The sequence below is a fragment of the Suncus etruscus genome, chromosome 3, assembly GCF_024139225.1.
Source record: "Suncus etruscus isolate mSunEtr1 chromosome 3, mSunEtr1.pri.cur, whole genome shotgun sequence".
NCBI classification, from domain to species: domain Eukaryota; kingdom Metazoa; phylum Chordata; class Mammalia; order Eulipotyphla; family Soricidae; genus Suncus; species Suncus etruscus.
The window spans coordinates 106,906,277-106,925,186 of NC_064850.1; the positions used below are offsets into that span (position 1 = coordinate 106,906,277).

At 34.9% G+C, this 18,910-nt stretch overlaps 1 protein-coding gene across 2 annotated transcripts in view; it reads right to left on the reverse strand.

Annotated features, from left to right (window-relative positions):
* The window catches only part of GUCY1A1 (guanylate cyclase 1 soluble subunit alpha 1), an 825,102-nt gene that overhangs the window by 18,270 nt on the left and 787,922 nt on the right, over positions 1-18,910 (reverse strand). The window contains exons 2-4 of one of the 2 annotated variants that reach the window (XM_049769613.1): positions 12,774-13,102; positions 6,706-6,767; positions 959-1,017 (exon numbers count right to left, since the gene is read on the reverse strand). In XM_049769613.1, the coding sequence (XP_049625570.1) occupies positions 959-1,017; positions 6,706-6,767; positions 12,774-13,028 (376 nt within the window). In that variant the 5' untranslated portion in view covers positions 13,029-13,102. Of the gene's footprint in view, positions 1-958; positions 1,018-6,705; positions 6,768-12,773; positions 13,132-18,910 lie in introns of both variants that reach the window. The other variant, XM_049769612.1, reaches the window with a different exon arrangement.

The window sequence follows — 18,910 nt, forward strand, 5'->3', positions numbered from 1 at the left end:
TAAAACAAAATTTGGGAGAGGGTGATGGAGGCTACCACACAATTCTCAGAGAACCCATGAATCAATCCTGGAAGTAACAAGACAATGGGCCATATGACTCAAAGGTGAAACCTAGCAATGTAGTAAGCTTGCACCCAGTGATGCTGAGAGTCTCCAGGTCCAGTGGGCCATGATTTGGGGTCCCTACAATGCTAGTGATCAAACTTGGAATCAAGTGTATGCAAACTTGAATTCTAGGACATGTCTGTGCTCTAAACTCTGAACTTTCTCACTACTACCATTATTACATTATCATATGCATTTAAAAAGATTTTTTAACATATCAACTCATATAAAGTTTGAAAAGAAGTCACAAAGCTTTTCAAATAAAAACTAATTAATGTAAAAGCACTTAATGTATTTATTTTTATCACCTCCAACCTTTATGAAAATTTAATTTTATTCTACTTAGTAAAAACTTTCATCCATAATTGGAGAGCACTTAAACATAAGATTATACTTAAGATTAAAATATAAAAATATACATGAGTCAGTTTCCCAAAAGTTTTACCTTTGTCTCAACAAATAATATAAAAGGAGAACATTTTTACATCAAGCAAAAATATGTTATAAAGAGAGTTATTCTTTATGGTAGCAATGCATAATAATACCACCAGCAAATATATGTGTACTTTGGGGAAAAATAGTTTCCAAATATTAGTTCAGTAAGAAATATAGTGTTTAGGGCATTTGCTTGCATATGGAAACCTAGGTTAATCCCCAATATCCATATGGTCTCCCAAACCGGCGAGGGGTGATTCCTGAGTAAAGAGCCAGGACTAACCCCAGATTACAGCAGAATGTGGACCAAAAAACAAAGAAAAATATGTTTCCATCATTGGAAAACAGTATTTTATAAAAATATAGTTTTATAAGTGAAATTATTTTCTAATGGCATATCTTTAAATCATTTTATTACCTGCAGCAATTGCTTGGTCTGTCACTATATTTTCAAAATCTTCTTTCTCCAAAGATTTCCTGAAAATAGTTAAATAGTTAGATCAGAAACTGACAAATGAAAGTTAAAACTTCAGATTATAACACACACACACACACACACACACACACACACACACACACAGAAATGTTACTAGGGAAGGAATAGTGACTTGTTTATGTCAGGTACAATTACTGAAGACACTCATGACAGCTTTGTTGTAGACAACTTATTCATTTAAAAATGTATTTATGTTTCTGTTAAATTAATTAAATGAATAATTAGAGTTTCTGTATTTATAAAAAAAAACAGTATATATTAAAAATTCCAAGGAGAGAATGCCTTAAAGCAGTCTGGGTTTTTCTGTAGTGTAACTAAGAAAAAAAATCTCTAGTGATAAATTTTACTTATACATAAGTACTACTGATAATACATAAATATTAATACTTTTTCTAAAGAAAATACACAAAATAGTATGTTTTGGGTCTTTAATATAGACATATATAACTTTCAGACATTACACTCATGCTTTATTTTTTTTTGTATCAGACATGTATTTAAGTAAATCTTTTATCTAATTTTGGTTCTAGTTTCTATAGCATTGAAGTTGATGACATAATAATCTTAATTTTTATTGTTTGCAGATTTTGATAATTTTAACCTGACAACATGCTAATTCATGTTTCTTAGTTATTTTTTATTATTTCTTATAAATAATCACCCATGTGAACAAATTTGTCAGATCACTAAAGCAAAGCCAGTGAAAATTACTGGTTTGTTTCATTTTTTGTTTTGTTTCGTTTTGGGGGTTTGGGGGGTTTTTTGGTCACACCCAGTGGCGCGCAGGGTTTACTCCTGGCTCTGTGCTCAGAAGTCTCTCCTGGCACGCTCTGGAGACCATATGGGATGCTGGGAATTGAATTGGAATCTGTCTGGGATTGGCCATATGTAAGGCAAAAGCCCTACCACAGTGTTATTGCTCTGGTCCCCTACTGTTTGTTTCATTCAATTTGTTATTAACTGAAAGTTAAAAAGGGTATGTATAAATATACACTTATAAATACATTGCACTAATCTTTGTGTAGAGAAGTTTTAAAAGGAAATATTTTCAATAAGAAAGATTGCTCATTCCATAACTTTTCTACATAAAGGTAAACTGCATTGTATTAAAATAGAAATATTTCTGTACAACTAAGTTCACTATCTTAATACTTTAAGTATAGTTCTCCAGGGGCCGGGCGGTGGCGCTAGAGGTAAGGTGCCTGCCTTGCCTGCGCTAGCCTTGGATGGACAGTGGTTCGATCCCCCGGCATCCCATATGGTCCCCCAAGACAGGAGCAACTTCTGAGCGCATAGCCAGGAGTAACCCCTGAGCATTACCGGGTATGGCCCAAAAACCAAAAAAAAAAAAAGTATAGTTCTCCGACTTTTTGTCACATGTAACCTTTATATTGTATTTTTTATTTTATATTAATTATCCTTTTGGACCTGTTTTTCTCATGTGAGTAACTTCTACTTTTGCTCTCAAATAATAAGATCAAATCTGCTCATAGAACTCTTAGATATGAGTAAAACTTACTAGTCCAAACAGTACTTAGTGCAATGAAAAATAATTTTCCTATCATTTCTTTCAATAAATATAGTTGTAAGTGCATGTGTGCCATGGATGTATGTGCTTTATACACACACAGCAGCTATTTTTATTAATATTATGATATATCAAATGATTCCCCAAAAAGAAAAGTTCTTTCTACAATCAAATTCAGAGGCTTATCATAAATAGTATTGTTAACAACTGCATTATAACTCATTTACTTACCATGAGTAGGGTTTCTAGTCTTTCATTTAAGGACAATTAATTGTTTAACACATTGGGTTTTTGCTTTTCAAGTTATATTAGTGGTAGTCAGTAACTGGCAAGCTCAGAAGAGTAGAGATTGTGGGCAATTGTTAAGAAAAGAGGATGGAAAGAGGAAAAGAAAGGAAGGGAGGGAGGAGGGTTGGGAAGAGGGAGGGAGGGAGAGAGGGAGGAAAGAAGGAAAGGAGGAAGGGTGAGAGAAAAGGAAGAAGGAAGGAAGGGAGGAATGAAGGTAGTGAAAAAGAAAGTGAGAGGGAGGAGAAAGGAAGAGAGGGAGGAAAGGGCAAGGAGGGAAGGGAAAGGAGGAAAGGAAATGGAGGAAGAGGAAGGGAGGAGGGATGAAGAAAGGAAGAAAGGGATGAAAGAAAGTGAGGAAGAAGGGAGATAGGAAGAAAGGGAGGGTAGAGGAAGGAAGAGAGGTTGAAAATAGAGAGAAAAAGAGAAAGAATAAGAAGAAAGAAAAAATAAAAAGAAGAGATGAACAAAAAATATCAGAAAGGAGAAGAAAGAAAGAAAGAAAGAAAGAAAGAAAGAAAGAAAGAAAGAAAGAAAGAAAGAAAGAAAGAAAGAAAGAAAGAAAGAAAGAAAGAAAGAAAGAAAGAAAGGAAGGAAGGAAGGAAGGAAGGAAGGAAGGAAGGAAGGAAGGAAGAAAGAAAGAAAGAAAGAAAGAAAGAAAGAAAGAAAGAAAGAAAGAAAGAAAGAAAGAAAGAAAGAAAGAAAGAAAGAAAGAAAGAAAGAAAGAAAGAAAGAAGGAAGAAAGAAAGAAGGAAGAAAGAAGGAAGAAAGAAAGAAGAAAGAAGGAAGAAAGAAAGAAAGAAAGAAGGAAGGAAGAAAGAAAGAAGGAAGAAGGAAGAAAGAAAGAAGAAAGAAAGAAAGAAAGAAAGAAAGAAAGAAAGAAAGAAAGAAAGAAAGAAAGAAAGAAAGAAAGAAAGAAAGAAAGAAAGAAAGAAAGAAAGAAAGAAAGCAGGCAGGCAGGCAGGCAGGAAGAAAGAAAGAAAGAAAGAAAGAAAGAAAGAAAGAAAGAAAGAAAGAAAGAAAGAAAGAAAGAAAGAAAGAAAGAAAGAAAGAAAGAAAGAAAGAAAGAAAGAAAGAAAGAAAGAAAGAAAGTAAGAAAGAAAGAAAGAAAGAAGGAAAGAAGAAAGAAGGAAGAAAGAAAGAAGAAAGAAGGAAGAAAGAAAGAAAGAAAGAAAGAAAGAAAGAAAGAAAGAAAGAAAGAAGGAAAGAAGAAAGAAAGAAAGAAAGAAGAAAGAAGGAAGAAAGAAAGAAAGAAAGAAAGAAAGAAAGAAAGAAAGAAAGAAAGAAAGAAAGAAAGAAAGAAAGAAAGAAAGAAAGAAGAAAGAAGGAAGAAAGAACGAAAGAAAGAAAGAAAGAAAGAAAGAAAGAAAGAAAGAAGGAAGAAAGAAAGAAAGAAGAAAGAAAGAGAAAGAAAGAAAGAAAGAAAGAAAGAGAAAGAAAGAAAGAAAGAAAGAAAGAAAGAAAGAAAGAAAGAAAGAAAGAAAGAAAGAAAGAAAGAAAGAAAGAAAGAAAGAAAGAAAGAAAGAAAGAAAGAAAGAAAGAAAGAAAGAAAGAAAGAAAGAAAGACAGAAGGAAGGAAGGAAGGAAGGAAGGAAGGAAGGAAGGAAGGAAGGAAGGAAGGAAGGAAGGAAGGAAAGAAGAAAGAAAGAAAGAAAGAAAGAAAGAAAGAAAGAAAGAAAGAAAGAAAGAAAGAAAGAAAGAAAGAAAGAAAGAAAGAAAGAAAGAAAGAAAGAAAGAAAGAAAGAAAGAAAGAAAGAAAGAAAGAAAGAAAAATGAAAGAAAGGAAAGCAAAGTCATTGAACCTATCATCAGCAGTCACAGAAAAAGAGTTCCTTATCTTTCAACAAATAAATGATTGTTATCATTAGAGAAATTTCAAAATGTGACCATCAGCTCTTGAAGAAATCAGGAAAGGGGTGAAAGCATTTGCAAGTTTTCCAAAGAAAATAATTTCTGTAAAGTTTTGAAATTAAAAAAAAATATCTCCATCTCCTGGAAGGCATCCTAATGAAAAATGTCTGCAAGTAGTTTAGGAACATTCTGAACACAAACCCTGAGAATAAATGTGAGTAAACTGGCTGCCAAGGACTGAGCAGAAAGCCCCAGTAGCGCAGCAGCACTGTCTAGCAGTTATCTTATCATCCTGACTGAGAATTCAGGTCAGGCATTCTGGAATGTTTTTCCTATCTTTACTGTAAACAAAGCTCCTGTCAGACACATAGATTCACACTTTCTACTTCTGGATCCATCAATGATCCCTTCTTGGCTTGCTTATTGTCTGCAAATCTGGGACCAGTTAGCCCTCAAGGAAAATGAAGCACACAAAAACCACAGAGCAATTTATCCACTCATATGCAGATGAATACATTTATAAAATATTTCTGACAATGGCACCACTTCAATGTTCAAGTCTGCAAATTTGATCTCAAGCAGTGGATTATGCACAAGTGAAATGATCCTTGGGTTTGAAAAGAACCAGCAAGTTCTCTTCTACCAACAATAAATATGCCAAAATGTATTAGAAAATGAACTATGTAAATGAGATAAATGAAACATCACTTTCTATATAACACACAGCCTAAAATCATTTTGAAAGAAAATCTCAAAAAAAATAAAAATCCAAGAGAAATAATAAATGATTAGACTGGGGACATAAAGGCTGCAGTCAACTTGATCACTAGCACCATGTAAGGACAACCTGGACTCAGCTGACAACAGCTTTGCCAGCCTGCCGTAGGCAAGTAGGTCCCCAAGACTGTCACGATGGTGCTACAGAAGCTAAGCAATGCAGGTCTGAGTAGTACAGCATCCTCAGGATCCTGTAATTGGACATCGATCCAGCTCAAATAGAATCACCAGAAGTAGCTCCTAAACTAAGTGAGCATGGGGCCAGAGAGATAGCAAGGAAGTAAGGTGTTTGCCTTGCATGCAGAAGGTCGGTGGTTCAAATACCGGCATTCCATATGGTTCCCCAAGCCTGCCAAGAGTGATTTCTGAACATAGAGCCAGGAGTAACACCTGAGCGCTGATGGTGTGACCCAAAACCCCCCAAAATTAAAAATAAAAATAAATAAATAAATAATAAAAAATAAACTAAGTGAGCAATGCTTGGGAATTCTACTTATGTCCTACCCTGGACAAAAAACATGAGAACCATACTCAGGCCCTGCACAACAGTATAACCAAACTAGTTATATAAACAACAAAGCATGCACATAAGTCTTAACTTTTGCTTAGAGAGTCTCCAGAATCCCTCCAGCTAACATACTTGATGTGTCCACCTCCTCTTTATGTAGCAGCTAAAAAGTTTAACTGACATGTGACTGTGTGTGTTTCTGTGAAAGTACAAATGGCTATGTGTGGGGAGACTGTCTTATTACAGTCCTGCTTCTGTGCACACAGCATTCTTCAGGCAGGTTCTAATTGTTTGCTAACCATGCCTTATTTGCCTACATATAAAATATTTTAGAAATTAACCTTTAGTAAAAAAAAAAAAAGAATTCCCATGAATACTTATTAAAAGCCACACAATGGATTAAAACTCTCTCTCTCTCTCTCTCTCTCTCTCTCTCTCTCTCTCTCTCTCTCTCTCTCTCTCTCTCTCTTACTCACTCATTCACGCTAACCTAGGCTTAAAACTCAGTCTGCCTTTTCCTATCATCTTATTATCCAAGCATAAAAGGTGGGAAAAGAAGTGTATTTACTTTCAGTTTAGTAACAACTCAAACACTGTGTCCACATGCTGGCATACTGCAAAGCTTACAAAGATGGTGGCATATCCCATCAGAGCTGGATACTTGTAGAGTTATTAGCAATGGTACCCAGAAGTGCCCACAGTTCAAGCAGTTCAGTTTACCTGCTTTCCTCGAGCTTGTGTTTTGCCAGAGTTCTCTGCAGAGCAAGGTTCAGCCTCTCAAACTAAAAAAAGAAAAAAGAAAAGTTTTAAGCACTTGCTTAAGTAATAATTTATTTAAAGGTGCCTATTTTTGTTTCTAAAATTCACAGAAAACGCTCTTTCTGTAGAAGCAGAAATATTATGACTATCTTGATCAAGTGTTGTTTATTGGCATTAGGAAACAAGGAACAGAAAAGAAAATTAGACCTGTATCTCAATAATATTTTATATCAAGGAAAAAGAATGTGAATCTTATGTGGATTTTTCAAATGTGGGAAAATGATGAGCTCTGATGAATTTGAATTTGGATCTGGGTGGTGGCCCATAGCCTTCTCCAGCATGGGTGGTCTCATTGCAGCCACAGAACACGGACGAACTGGGGCAGAATTCAAAGAATGAGCTGGGTTTGGTAAGGTCGGGCCCTCCAAGAAGGCTTTATGGACATTGTTCCTCTGAGTCAGGAAATCCCTTCACAACTGCTGCCAATACTTCAATCTCAACATGGCTCAGGCCAAGTAAATTCTTGTTCTTTTCACAAACTCTAGACCCAGCTGGCCAGTGGCTCTTGGCCCTTAATTACAAGTGTATTCTTACTTTTCAAATATCCTTTTCATCTCTATATCTATATACTGCTTGGACTGGGCCTGTCTCTGCCTATGCACTTCCTTTTTTCCCTTAATTCCAAACTGTCATCAAGGTTAATTGATGATAACATTTACCCACATTTGTATTGAATTTCTTTCGTTGAACTAATGATCTTCACCAAATATTGTCTTCTCTTTTGTTTCTTTCTGAGCACTTTATGAATATCCTCTTATATATATATATATATATATATATATATATATATATATTCACATATTAGCACATATACCTTACTTAATACTTTATTGACTATTTCTCTTAACATCATTATCAAGCTATTCACTATATCTAATTAACCAGATAATAGAGCACTGGGGAGCATCTACCATTTTATTTTGCATTCCACATAAATATCACATTTATAATAATCTTTGATACTTTTTGCACTTTACCCAAAAGAAAGTAAAAAAAATGTTGGCTAAGTTCTAAATTGGGAGTTCAGAACAAATACCCATGCCCAAATCAATGACAATAAAATCAAAAGACCCAAGCTATAACAATCTAAACTTAAAATGTTACACTAGCAGGCCAGGAGACTAAGTGTGGAGGGGTATGGGATGCAAGCTGAAAACTTTGGTGGAGGGAGGTCAACATTGGTGGTGGGAATGACCCTAATTCACTGTCACTGTATGCCTAAAATCCAACTATGAAGGACCTAGAATCCACAATGGTCTCAATGAAATATTTTTTTAAATTAAAAAAATTAAAAAACATAAAACATAACAAAACAAACAAAAGAGTACTGTTTATAGTGTCCTTAGAATTTCCACTGGTAGGGGGAGGGCAACAACAAAAAAAAAAGAATTTCCACTGGTCAAATGAAGCAGTTAGGCTATGCAGAATAGATCAAGAACAAGATTCTATTCTTATGAAAGGAATTATAAACAAAATTGTCTTTTTTAAAGTGGTCATAAAGTTTAGGAAAGTAAAATAAAATGTATTGAAAGGTAAAATTTATTGAAATTCAATCTGGAGATTTCTAATATAAAGATATAAACAATCACCAAAAGTGGCCCCTGAACTAAGTGAGTAATGCTCATTTAGGAAAGAAGAGGAGAATCTTAAGTTGGTGAAATTAAAGTCAGATAAATTTTAAAACTAGGATACTTGAAATTACTCTGCCATCACTGATAATGGCTTAGTAGTATAGAGTTCAAGAAACCGTAGCTCACTCTGATCCCCTCCTGAAAAAGTACATTTTTGTAGGTGAAGACTTCAGAACCAAGGTGAGGGTTTACTATAAATTATGAGCTTTCAGATTTTCACAAATTTTAATCACATAACATTTTTAATTAAACAATTTTTAATAAAAAGGATATTCTGTTATTTACACATATAGTTAACAATGGATTCTCTTGCACCACAGAGCAATTTCAGCACCACACTATCACCATTGTACCTACCACCCTCTCCCAAATCCCCTTCTTTTCAACTCATTGCACAAAACTCAGTTGTGTGGACCAAATTTCCCACTGTTTTGCCATTAACCTTTTGTTACTACAATGCTGTATATCGTTAAGCACTACATACAATAAAAATTTTGTATTTATCATTCTTTATATGACTGACTTCACTCAACATAATCACTCATCATTCGCTCATTCTCTAGTTCCATCTATGTTGCTGCAAATCGCATGACTGTCCCATTTCCTGGTGTCTTGTCAAGGTAATATTTAACTTCTCTATATTTCTTAATATTTTCCTTGACAAAAAATAAATAAAAATATTTTCTTATGATTGAAATATTTTCCTTTGTTTCCATCTTTTCCTTAACCTTTATTAAAATTATTATTTTGAAAGGCTTCATAATATTTTCAGATACTTCTAGTTACTCTATGTATTTAATTTAATGTACTATTTATAAGCAAATCAAATTGAATAGACATAAATTAGTGGAACTTAGTTTGCTCCCACTCTGGCTTCTATTTTATTGTAAGTTCTTTAGCAATACTGTACTTGAAGGTTGCCATAAGTCAAAATCCACAGAAAAATAATCAATACTGTGCAGAATAGCAATAGACTACATATTAGAAACAAAGACTTCTGCAATTCTCTAGGTTTTTAATGTAAGTTGCATAATTTATATGATAAAATTCTTCAAAGAGAAATGAAAAAATTGCTATCTGTGACCAGTCAGATCATACTAAACTCAATGAACCCACTACTCTTATTGACCTTACTCAGACTTAATGTTTAACCCACATAAAAGGATATTGGAGGTAAACTTATTCTGATTACCAAAAGCAGGAACTATACTGTGGCCAAAGGTATTTCAGATCATCCTTTTGGGCTGCCAATTATAATCAAATTAAATATATGCAGATATAAGTCTGAATAATTTTAAAAGAATCCATAAAAGAAAGTTCTTATTAAGGAATAATTTGTTGTTGTGATAATAATTATGATGATTATGAGGAGGATAATGAGGATAATGGTGATGATGATGATGATTTTGGAAGCATATACTGTGTCAAATACTTAACCAGGGCCAGCTACATGTAAGGCAAGAACCCTAACCCCTGTACTATCCCTAAGGCTCAAAGATACAAAGTTTAAACTGATAAGCTATTCTAGATCAGAGTCTCTAAACATTGTCCAACTGGGACAACTGTTTTCTTCCTGGATCCTCCCTTTCCTATTGCTTTATTTTCTAATCTCATCTTGCCAGGTGTCCTCTACTTATCATTTTCACCTGTAACCTCCTTGGAATATCCTGAGCACCCAAGGGAGCCATATGTTGCTAGCTGAGATACACTATATAGATTATTATATATTACTTCTATACAATTCAAATGTATTCAGCACTGGGGCGATTACCATTAAACAGTAAATGGTCTTGGTCATTGGAGACAATTAGAACTAAATATCCCTTTCCTCAGTCTCCTAGAATTTCTATAGCTTTGACTTCTCTGCATTATGGCACAGTAGGAACATTGTGTCAAATATTCTTAAATTCTTACAAGAAAAACAGGTTATTCTAGTTAAAAAAAAAGTAAAATATTTAAAAACTTATACTCAAAATGTTTTTAAGAGTGATTTCAACCTGTAACCAAGTTCCATTCTTGGAATTTATCAAGTATTATGAAGTCAATATGGTCATGTACAGATTCAGGGAAAACCAGGAAACTAGCTCTCCAGTCTTATTGTCACTGTTCATCCAAGTGCACTTCTGCCCTGAGTAAGGAGAATACCAGCCTCTTCCCAGACAGTGATGCCCAATCAGCAACCTGAAAAGATGCCATTCCTCATGCTAGCCAAAGTTAATGACTAAAAAAAAAATAAAATTAAATACCGAATTATTAAAATAAATATTAATTTTAAAAATTAAAATTTATTATTAAAATTAAATAAAATTTAAATATTTCTAATTCAAAGGCCAGTGCAGACTATTTGGCTAATACTTTTTAAGTTTCCTCAATTAATTCTAATTACATTTCAATTTCTATCTCTTTTTTCTCAGTAACTCTAGCCCATATTAATGACAGAAAAAAATTGCTTTGCACTTCCTTAGCTGATTTACTTTGTTCAGGTCACTTAACTTCCCTAGTTTATTTTAGGAATACAAGATCCACTTTAAAGTTCCTTCTACTCCTCAGATTCAATGAGTTTTTGTTATTCAGAGATTACATAAAACACAGAATTGGTGTGGAACTGATTAGAATTACCACTAAATTATGGTAGCTGGAGTCTGACTATATCATTGTCAATCTTCCATGGCGTGAGTTTACACAAAACAGAGGAAAGGAGGTACCATGAAGATAAACAGTGGCTCTTATTTTTAGCCTAATATGTCAAAAAGCACTTTACATGCCCTTTCTATTCTTAAAATACTTAACCTAATTAAGAGAAAGCTCCAGGCCTAGAGATATAGAAAAGGGGATAAAGTGCTTGCATTGCTTGCATCTGATCTGGGCTTAATCCCTGGCTGCTCATAAAGTCCTTTTCCTGTCAGGAGAGATCCCTAAACACAGAGTCAGGAGTAAGCTCTGAGAATAGCAAAATACAGCCCCAACACTAAAAGAAAACAAAAATAAAAGAATATGCCCCCCCACTCAGAATCCTCTTAAAAGTGCATTAGCAGGCTAAAAAGGACAAGCCTCTACATAAAGATATTGTCATAGCTAAAAATAAACTACTTGATTTGCTTAATATTCAAGAAAAAAGGAAACATATGATGCTCTTTAGAATTAGAGGTGGAAAACCAGGTAGGAAATATGTAATGGTCCAAAAGTTTTATTATAAATAATAGTTAACAACTACCAGGCACTTAAGGTATAGAAATGATTTTTTGATTTCACTTAATATTCATTTAAACTCTACAGAGTAGGGACTGTTATTTTTCTGATTAACAAAGAAGCTGACTGGTAAGCATTGCTCAAAGTCACAAAGTCCATCACAGTGCAAAAACCCTTGATTTGTTGTTAGGGAATACCTGGCAATGCTTAGGGGATACTCCTGACTGTGCTTAGGAATTACTCTTAGCACTGCTCAAGGGACTCTATGAGATGCTGGGGGCTCAATCCCAGGTCAGCTGCATGTAAGACAAGTGCAAAAATTTAAATTAAACATAATTTTTTTTAGTCTTGGGCAATACCCAGAGATTCTCAGGGGATACTCCTGGCTCTACACTCAGAAATTGCTCTTGGCAGGCTCAGGGGGACCCTATGGGATGCTGGGAATCAAACCTAAGTCAGTCCAGGGTTGGTCACATGCAAGGCAAATGCCCTACTGCTGTGCAGCCCCTAGATTAAACATAGATCACTCCAATCCTTAGATTAAACATAATTTAAAATTATTATTGATTTAAAAATATTTTAGATGTTTCCAGGAAATGTAATACATTTATTGTAACTTAAAAGTGAGAGAGCAATCGTTATCACTGGAGTGCTCACTGGATATTTGACACTTCTTTTTGTACTGTTGGGGTGTTTCACCTTCTTTTTCTCCTTCATCTTTCAAACCAACGAGGAGAGCCTCTAGAAGGATTCCTCCTATTTTCGGCTTATTAGACTTTTACCCCAGTTTATTACTTTTCTCTTCTTCAAATAAAACCACATAACTTGAACTATCTAATCCTGCCTCCCAGTTAGAGGGGGGAATAAGGGAGGCACCAAGACCAAGACTAGTAAGTAGTAAGCTAGGTACAGAGGGAGGAGGATATGGGAGGTAGGATGAACACGGAGGTGTAGGGAGGACAAATTGGTGATGGGAACCCCCCTGATTTTATGTAAATATGTACCTATAATATTATTGTCAACAATATGTAAGCCATTACGATCAAAATAAAAATTATATTAAAAAAAGTGAGAGAGCAAAACAAAAAAAGTGAGAGAGCAATTTAGGATGTTTTCCTTAGAAAAACACCTCAAAAGGCAAGCACTCACCTCTGGGAATATCAGTTTGCAAATACTCTCTGCTAGCGTGTGAAGATAAACTCGGCTCCGGCTGGTCTTCCTTTGAGGGACATTTCCTCTCGTGTTCTTCTCTGGCTTCCCCTGTGCTGTGGCCTGGGTTAATTCGTGACTTTTTGAGCTTTCTGCTACCTCCTCGGAGGACTCTTTAGGAACCTGTCCAGGTGCCAGCAAGGAGAAAGGACACTCTCCAGTTATCTTCAGATCCTTCAATTTGGTGCAAAACATGGTGTTGCAGGTCTCTTCCCAGATTCAGATATACTATGATAAGTTTTATTCGTATGTGGGGAGATCAAATAAAGGTCCGATATCAGATCAATGATGCTGGTACCTGCAGTATTTATAAGGAGACAAAAGAAGAGAGAGTCTGTATACATCATTGCAAATCAAGAAAGACAAGTGTAAAAAAGCAAAGACCTTTGGTTATTTTCAAGTAAAAAGAAAAAGACATTTTTAGTGGAAAGATTCAATTAAAAATGAATGCTACATTTGGTAAAAAAAAAAACTAAATTGTATTTGCATATGCATTTTTTCTGGCTTTGGGACCACACCCAGTGGTGCTCAGTGATAACTCTTGGCTCTGTACTCAGGCATGAATCACTGCTGGCAGTACTCAGTGCTGGGTATTGTATTCAGGTCAACCATGTATGTCCAAGACATTGCTTGCTATTTATCTTTTTGAGCCCACATATGCATTTTAATATTAATATAGTAGTTAGATAATTTCCTTTAATATTTTAATGGAGCATAATTCTTCCTTAAAGTTTTAATAGAAATTACTAACACATTATTATTTTTGTGACTTATATGTCCACTTTCTCTAATTTTATTTCCCTTGAGACTTCTAAGGCTTTATGACAAAAGTCAAGTTGAAATCTTTGTCCTATTACATTTTCACTATTATTACATTTTCACTATACAATCCTTTCTTAAAAGATCAGAATAGCATAAACCCAAATCTCTTAGATATACCTAAATAAATGCAAATACACACATATATAAATAAATGTATACCTAAATATTTTTCAGACTTAAAACCCTGGATTTCAAATAATAAATTGAAATAATTACTGGAAAGGATAGATCTATCTACAGAAAAAGAAAAATTAGAATATCAAAATGAAAAAAGAATAAATATCTGGGATCTGAGATAGCAGGTAAAGCACTTGCTTTTCACTGGTTTGATTGCCAGAATTTCATAGGGTCCCTTGAGCACTGCCAGGAGTGATTTCTAAGAGCAGAGTCATAGGTAATCCCTGCACACTTTCTGGTGTAGCTGTCACCTCTGCCAAAATGACAGTAAAGAAAGACATATAATCCCTAAGAACATGCTATTAAGCTTGAAGAGGTCTATGACTCCATATCTAGATGTTACTATAAGCTAATAGCTCTCTTCCTGGGGCCCAATAATGTCATATGCTGGGATATTTCTGAATATTTTCTCTGGCACTTTCTTATTGTTATGAATTCCATAAAACTCAACAAACATCATTAGTTATATGTCACCAGAATGTCTGATCATAAACTCCAGGTTTCTGATAAGTTAATGATCTTCGTTGGCTGTGTCTATCAACTCTTTCCAATCTTAGAAAATCCAAAACAATGATAAAAAGTGAAAAATAAATCACATTAATTACCCCTGCACCTACCTGGTATGGCAACTAGCATCACATATCACTTTGTATATTGCTAGGAGTAGCTACAGATTATTACTAGGAGTGGCCCCACAACAAAGGTACTGTATTTATTCGAGTATAGCGCACACCCATGTATAACGCGCACCCCTAATTTTCATTTAAAAACGGTATAAAATTTTGTTTCACACCAAGCATTGTATTTAACAAAAAGACGTGGTTGAATACGTGCGGCCATGATAAAGATCATTTATTGACGACGTAAACTGATGTAAACACAATACCGAAATAAAATTACCGGTAGCAATATTTATTTAAGGGCCCGGAGAGATAGCATAGCGGCGTTTGCCTTGCAAGCAGCCGATCCAGGACCAAAGGTGGTCGGTTCAAATCCCGGTGTCCCATATGGTCCCCCGTGCGTGCCAGGAGCTATTTCTGAGCAGACAGCCAGGAGTAACCCCTGAGCAACGCCGGGTGTGGCCCAAAAACAAACAAACAAGAAAAAACAATATTTATTTAAAATGCTTCCAAGTCAGATTCATCCTTAGATACACTAAAGAGTTGTTCCCATTCTTCTCGAGTTAATTTTTCATCAGTGTCCCAGTTGGCCTGAACATCTGTTTCTCAGTTTCTTCGCTTTCTTCTGAGTCTGAATTCCACAGCAGTTCGTCTTCTGTCCGTCCATCTTATTGCTGATGCCTGTTTTCAAAAAACTCTTGATGATCATTTCTTTTGGTATGTCTTGCCATGATGTTTGAACCAAATCACGAGAGATAGGCCAGGTTTCTTGAGTTTTTTTTGTTGTTTTTTTTTTTTTTCTTAGCCTGGAAAAGGGCAGTGCAAACTCACAATTCGCCTGCGCCCTCATAGGACCGGCCACCACTGCCGCCCCACCCCAGCCCTCATTTATAACGGGTACCCAAACTTTGATTTCTTTTCTTGGTAGAAAATTCTGCACGTTATACTCAAATAAATACGGTACAGGAAAGGCTAGATCTGATGAAGACAGATAATTGCTTCCTAAATTAAGTTATTTTGATACTTTTTAAGAATCTTAGTATTGAACTTGAGCTTATAAAATAGTTTATAAAACAAAAATCTATCAAATAATATTCTTTTATTATAACTAGAGATCAATTTTTGTCTATAAACATTTCAATTTTTATTTTCATCTTCCTAATTAGTCTCTTTAGCAGGAAATAAGTAAGTCGTTCATCAAACTTTTTTCTCCTGTATTACATTGTATAATTTTGCAAAATGTACTTAATTGTTGGAGCCAAAAAGATAACTCAATGGGACTGAGTGTATCCTTCAATATATAAGGCCTGGATTCCATTCACCTAACATTCCCCTGAGCATGACTATGAATAATATAGAACATTAACCCAAGAGTAATTTCCAAGCACTGCTAGGTACAGCAACACATATGCCCCAAATATGTCTTTTATTAAAATATAAACAGTAACAGAAAACAAATTGTGCTTACTTTTTAAGATCATGTAAGTGGTTAGACTCATTGAATTGCATATGTGTAAACAAGCTAATTAGCATTTTCATTGCTCAACTTATGTAATTACATTATGAAACAGATGTACATGTTCCTAATACCTTGGGAACCTATATTTGCTTTGCATTTGTTTGCCAGAAATACAGCAAATGTTCAACCACAATTGTGATGACTATTATGCAAAGCGAAAAATTCCTAGCTAGTTCAATCAGCTGCTCTTCTCAGTGCATAGCTGATTAGAGAAACAAAAAGCAGTTCGTATCAGAGAAAATCACTTTCAAAAGCCTAGACAAGAAAATGACTTCAGTTCTCCACAAAAAACAGTATTTTGGAAATAAGTATAGAGGTCTAAGAAATAGTACAATGGAGAAGATGCTTACTGTGCACACAGTCAATCCTGATTCCATCTTCAGTATCCCTTATGATTCCCAGAGATCCAGGAATGATTCCTATCACACCATCAATAGGAATTTCTGCATATCTATGAGGGCCATGAACAGAAGGCTTGCTAAATCCTTAGCATGGATGGCTATTTCGTATACCCCCCAGAAATATTTAACCAGAAGATCATCTCGAATATTTTTTACTCCTCTGCATGGATCACTGAAAATATTTCTGAGATTCGTGTTATGGTACTGACATTATATTCCCTTCATATTATTTGGCTTAAAATTATTTTTCCTTTTGTTGCATATTTACAGAAAAAAATATAGCCTCAATTAAATTTCTCTTTACCTGGAAGATTTAGTATCAAAACAATTTCTCTTCTTCTTGTCTTTGAATGCCATAGCAGTTTGTAACAAAAAAAAGATTGCTTTGCTTCAGGGACTTGCCCTGGATACTTTGAATACCTGCTAACTAATATACACTCCAAAAAGTTTTGGCCAGAATAGTATTGGGCTATTGAATTTTACTATAGATTCTGTAACCTTTTATACACGTTTATATCTATCAAAACCAAACCTTAGGATGTTAGTCTTAGTCCCTAGAGCTAGAAATCTGTTCCCTTAGGTAAAGAAAATTTCATATAGGAAACTTGGTTTCTTGCTAATATCTTAATTTATGAGACCTTGGGCCAGGCCAGAGAGGAACTAATTTGAAATGTTAAAACTTACCTTCCTTTTATCCTCTGGGCTTCTAACTGAACTGTATTTTATTCTAAGAATAGAATATATATTCTTGTATATAAAAAATATTTATAAGATAATTTCCACTAAATAAAAATCAAAACCTCCAGGACTCAAAGTACTAAATATTTATGCATTAAAACTTCTCTAATGTTATAATTATCAAAATTAAAAATCAAAATCAGCATTTAAAATTGCTTCAAATTAAATAGCATTATTTTTATGATAAGAAGGACATACTGATCATGAAAACTGGATAAAAGTTTCAATATTTGATCTTAAAAACTATAAGACAATTTCCAACATTCTTTTTTTGTTCATTAATTTTTGTTTTGGGGAATGCACCCAGTGGAGCTTAGGGGTTACTATACACTCTGCACTCAGCAATCACTCTTGACAGGTTCAAGGGGTCATATGGAATACGGATTGAATTCAGTTTGGCCGTATACAAGGCAAACACCCTACCTGCTGTACATCACTCCATTTCTAATCCTATCATTCTTTTTTGTTCGTTTTTGGTTTTGGGCCACACCCAGTGATGCTCAGGTATTACTCCTGGCTATGCACTCAGAAATTGCTCCTGGCTTGGGGGACTATATGGGATGCTGGAGATAGAACCCAGGTCTGTCCTAGGTTAGCCATGTGCAAGGAAAGTGCCCTACTGTTTCACTACCACTCTGGCCCCTATTCTAATCTTTCTTATGATAGTTTCATTGTTAAAATATTTTTTACAGAGACTTAGTCATTTTAAAACATATTTACTAAAATATAAGTGATGTGATTCTTTTTAATCATATCTAATTCCATCTATTTTCACATACATGCTATAATGTAACTGACTCATACACAATTAAAAAATAGGATGCTTGGGGCTGGAGCAGTGGTGCAAGCAGTAGGGCATCTGCCTTGCACAGGCTAGCCTAGGACCAACTGCTGTTTGATCCCCCGAGTCTCATATGGTCCCCCAAGACAGGAATGATTTCTGAGTGCATAGCCAAGAGTAACCCTGAACTTTTCCTGATGTGGCCAAAAAACAACAACAACAAAAACAAACGGAAAAATAAAATGCTATCAATGTACAGTAGCAGCCTATATTTGTACCACATCCATTCCATTCTGGACCACTTCCAGTATACTCAGCAGGGATCTCCAGTGGGACATATGATTGTGCAAGAAGGACTCTCGTGGCACTGGGGATCAAGTTAACTTCCTAGCCCATGACTTTCATGTGTACCAAAAAATTGGGTAACTCAAAAGCTTTCATTCTTTTTTTAATTTTCATAAGTCAGGTTGGTCTAAAATAATATATTTGGAATCATAAAAATTCATGGATACACTTACCCACTATTTTCTCTACTCTTTAATGATTTTTGGTGTCTGAAAAAATATATAAGTATATCTTGCATTATCTCTCTATATTGTCATACAAATACATGAAGAGGAACAATAATACCATGAAGGAAGCTTCTTTATTGGAGATATAATTTCTCACCAGTGTAGGTGCTAGGCTCAACTTGTGTGTTGTGTCAAGTCAGTGAGCCATTATAATTTCAGGCTATAATGATCAAGTGCTATGACCTTAGGAAGCTGTAATTTTTGCTCTTCACTTCAAACTTCACTTTACTTCACAGTTTTCTCTGGCAAACAGAGAAAATCACAGTAACACCTTCTAAATATATTCTGAGTAAATAAACCTATCTTTCTAAAGGACAAAGAAATGCCCTGATCCCTTTTTATAAGTAAATATTGATTGTCATGTTAATTTTTGTTTATTTATTTGGGTGATGAACCTGGAAGTGCCAGGGGTTTCTCCTGCTTCTGTACTCAGAATTATTGCTGGTA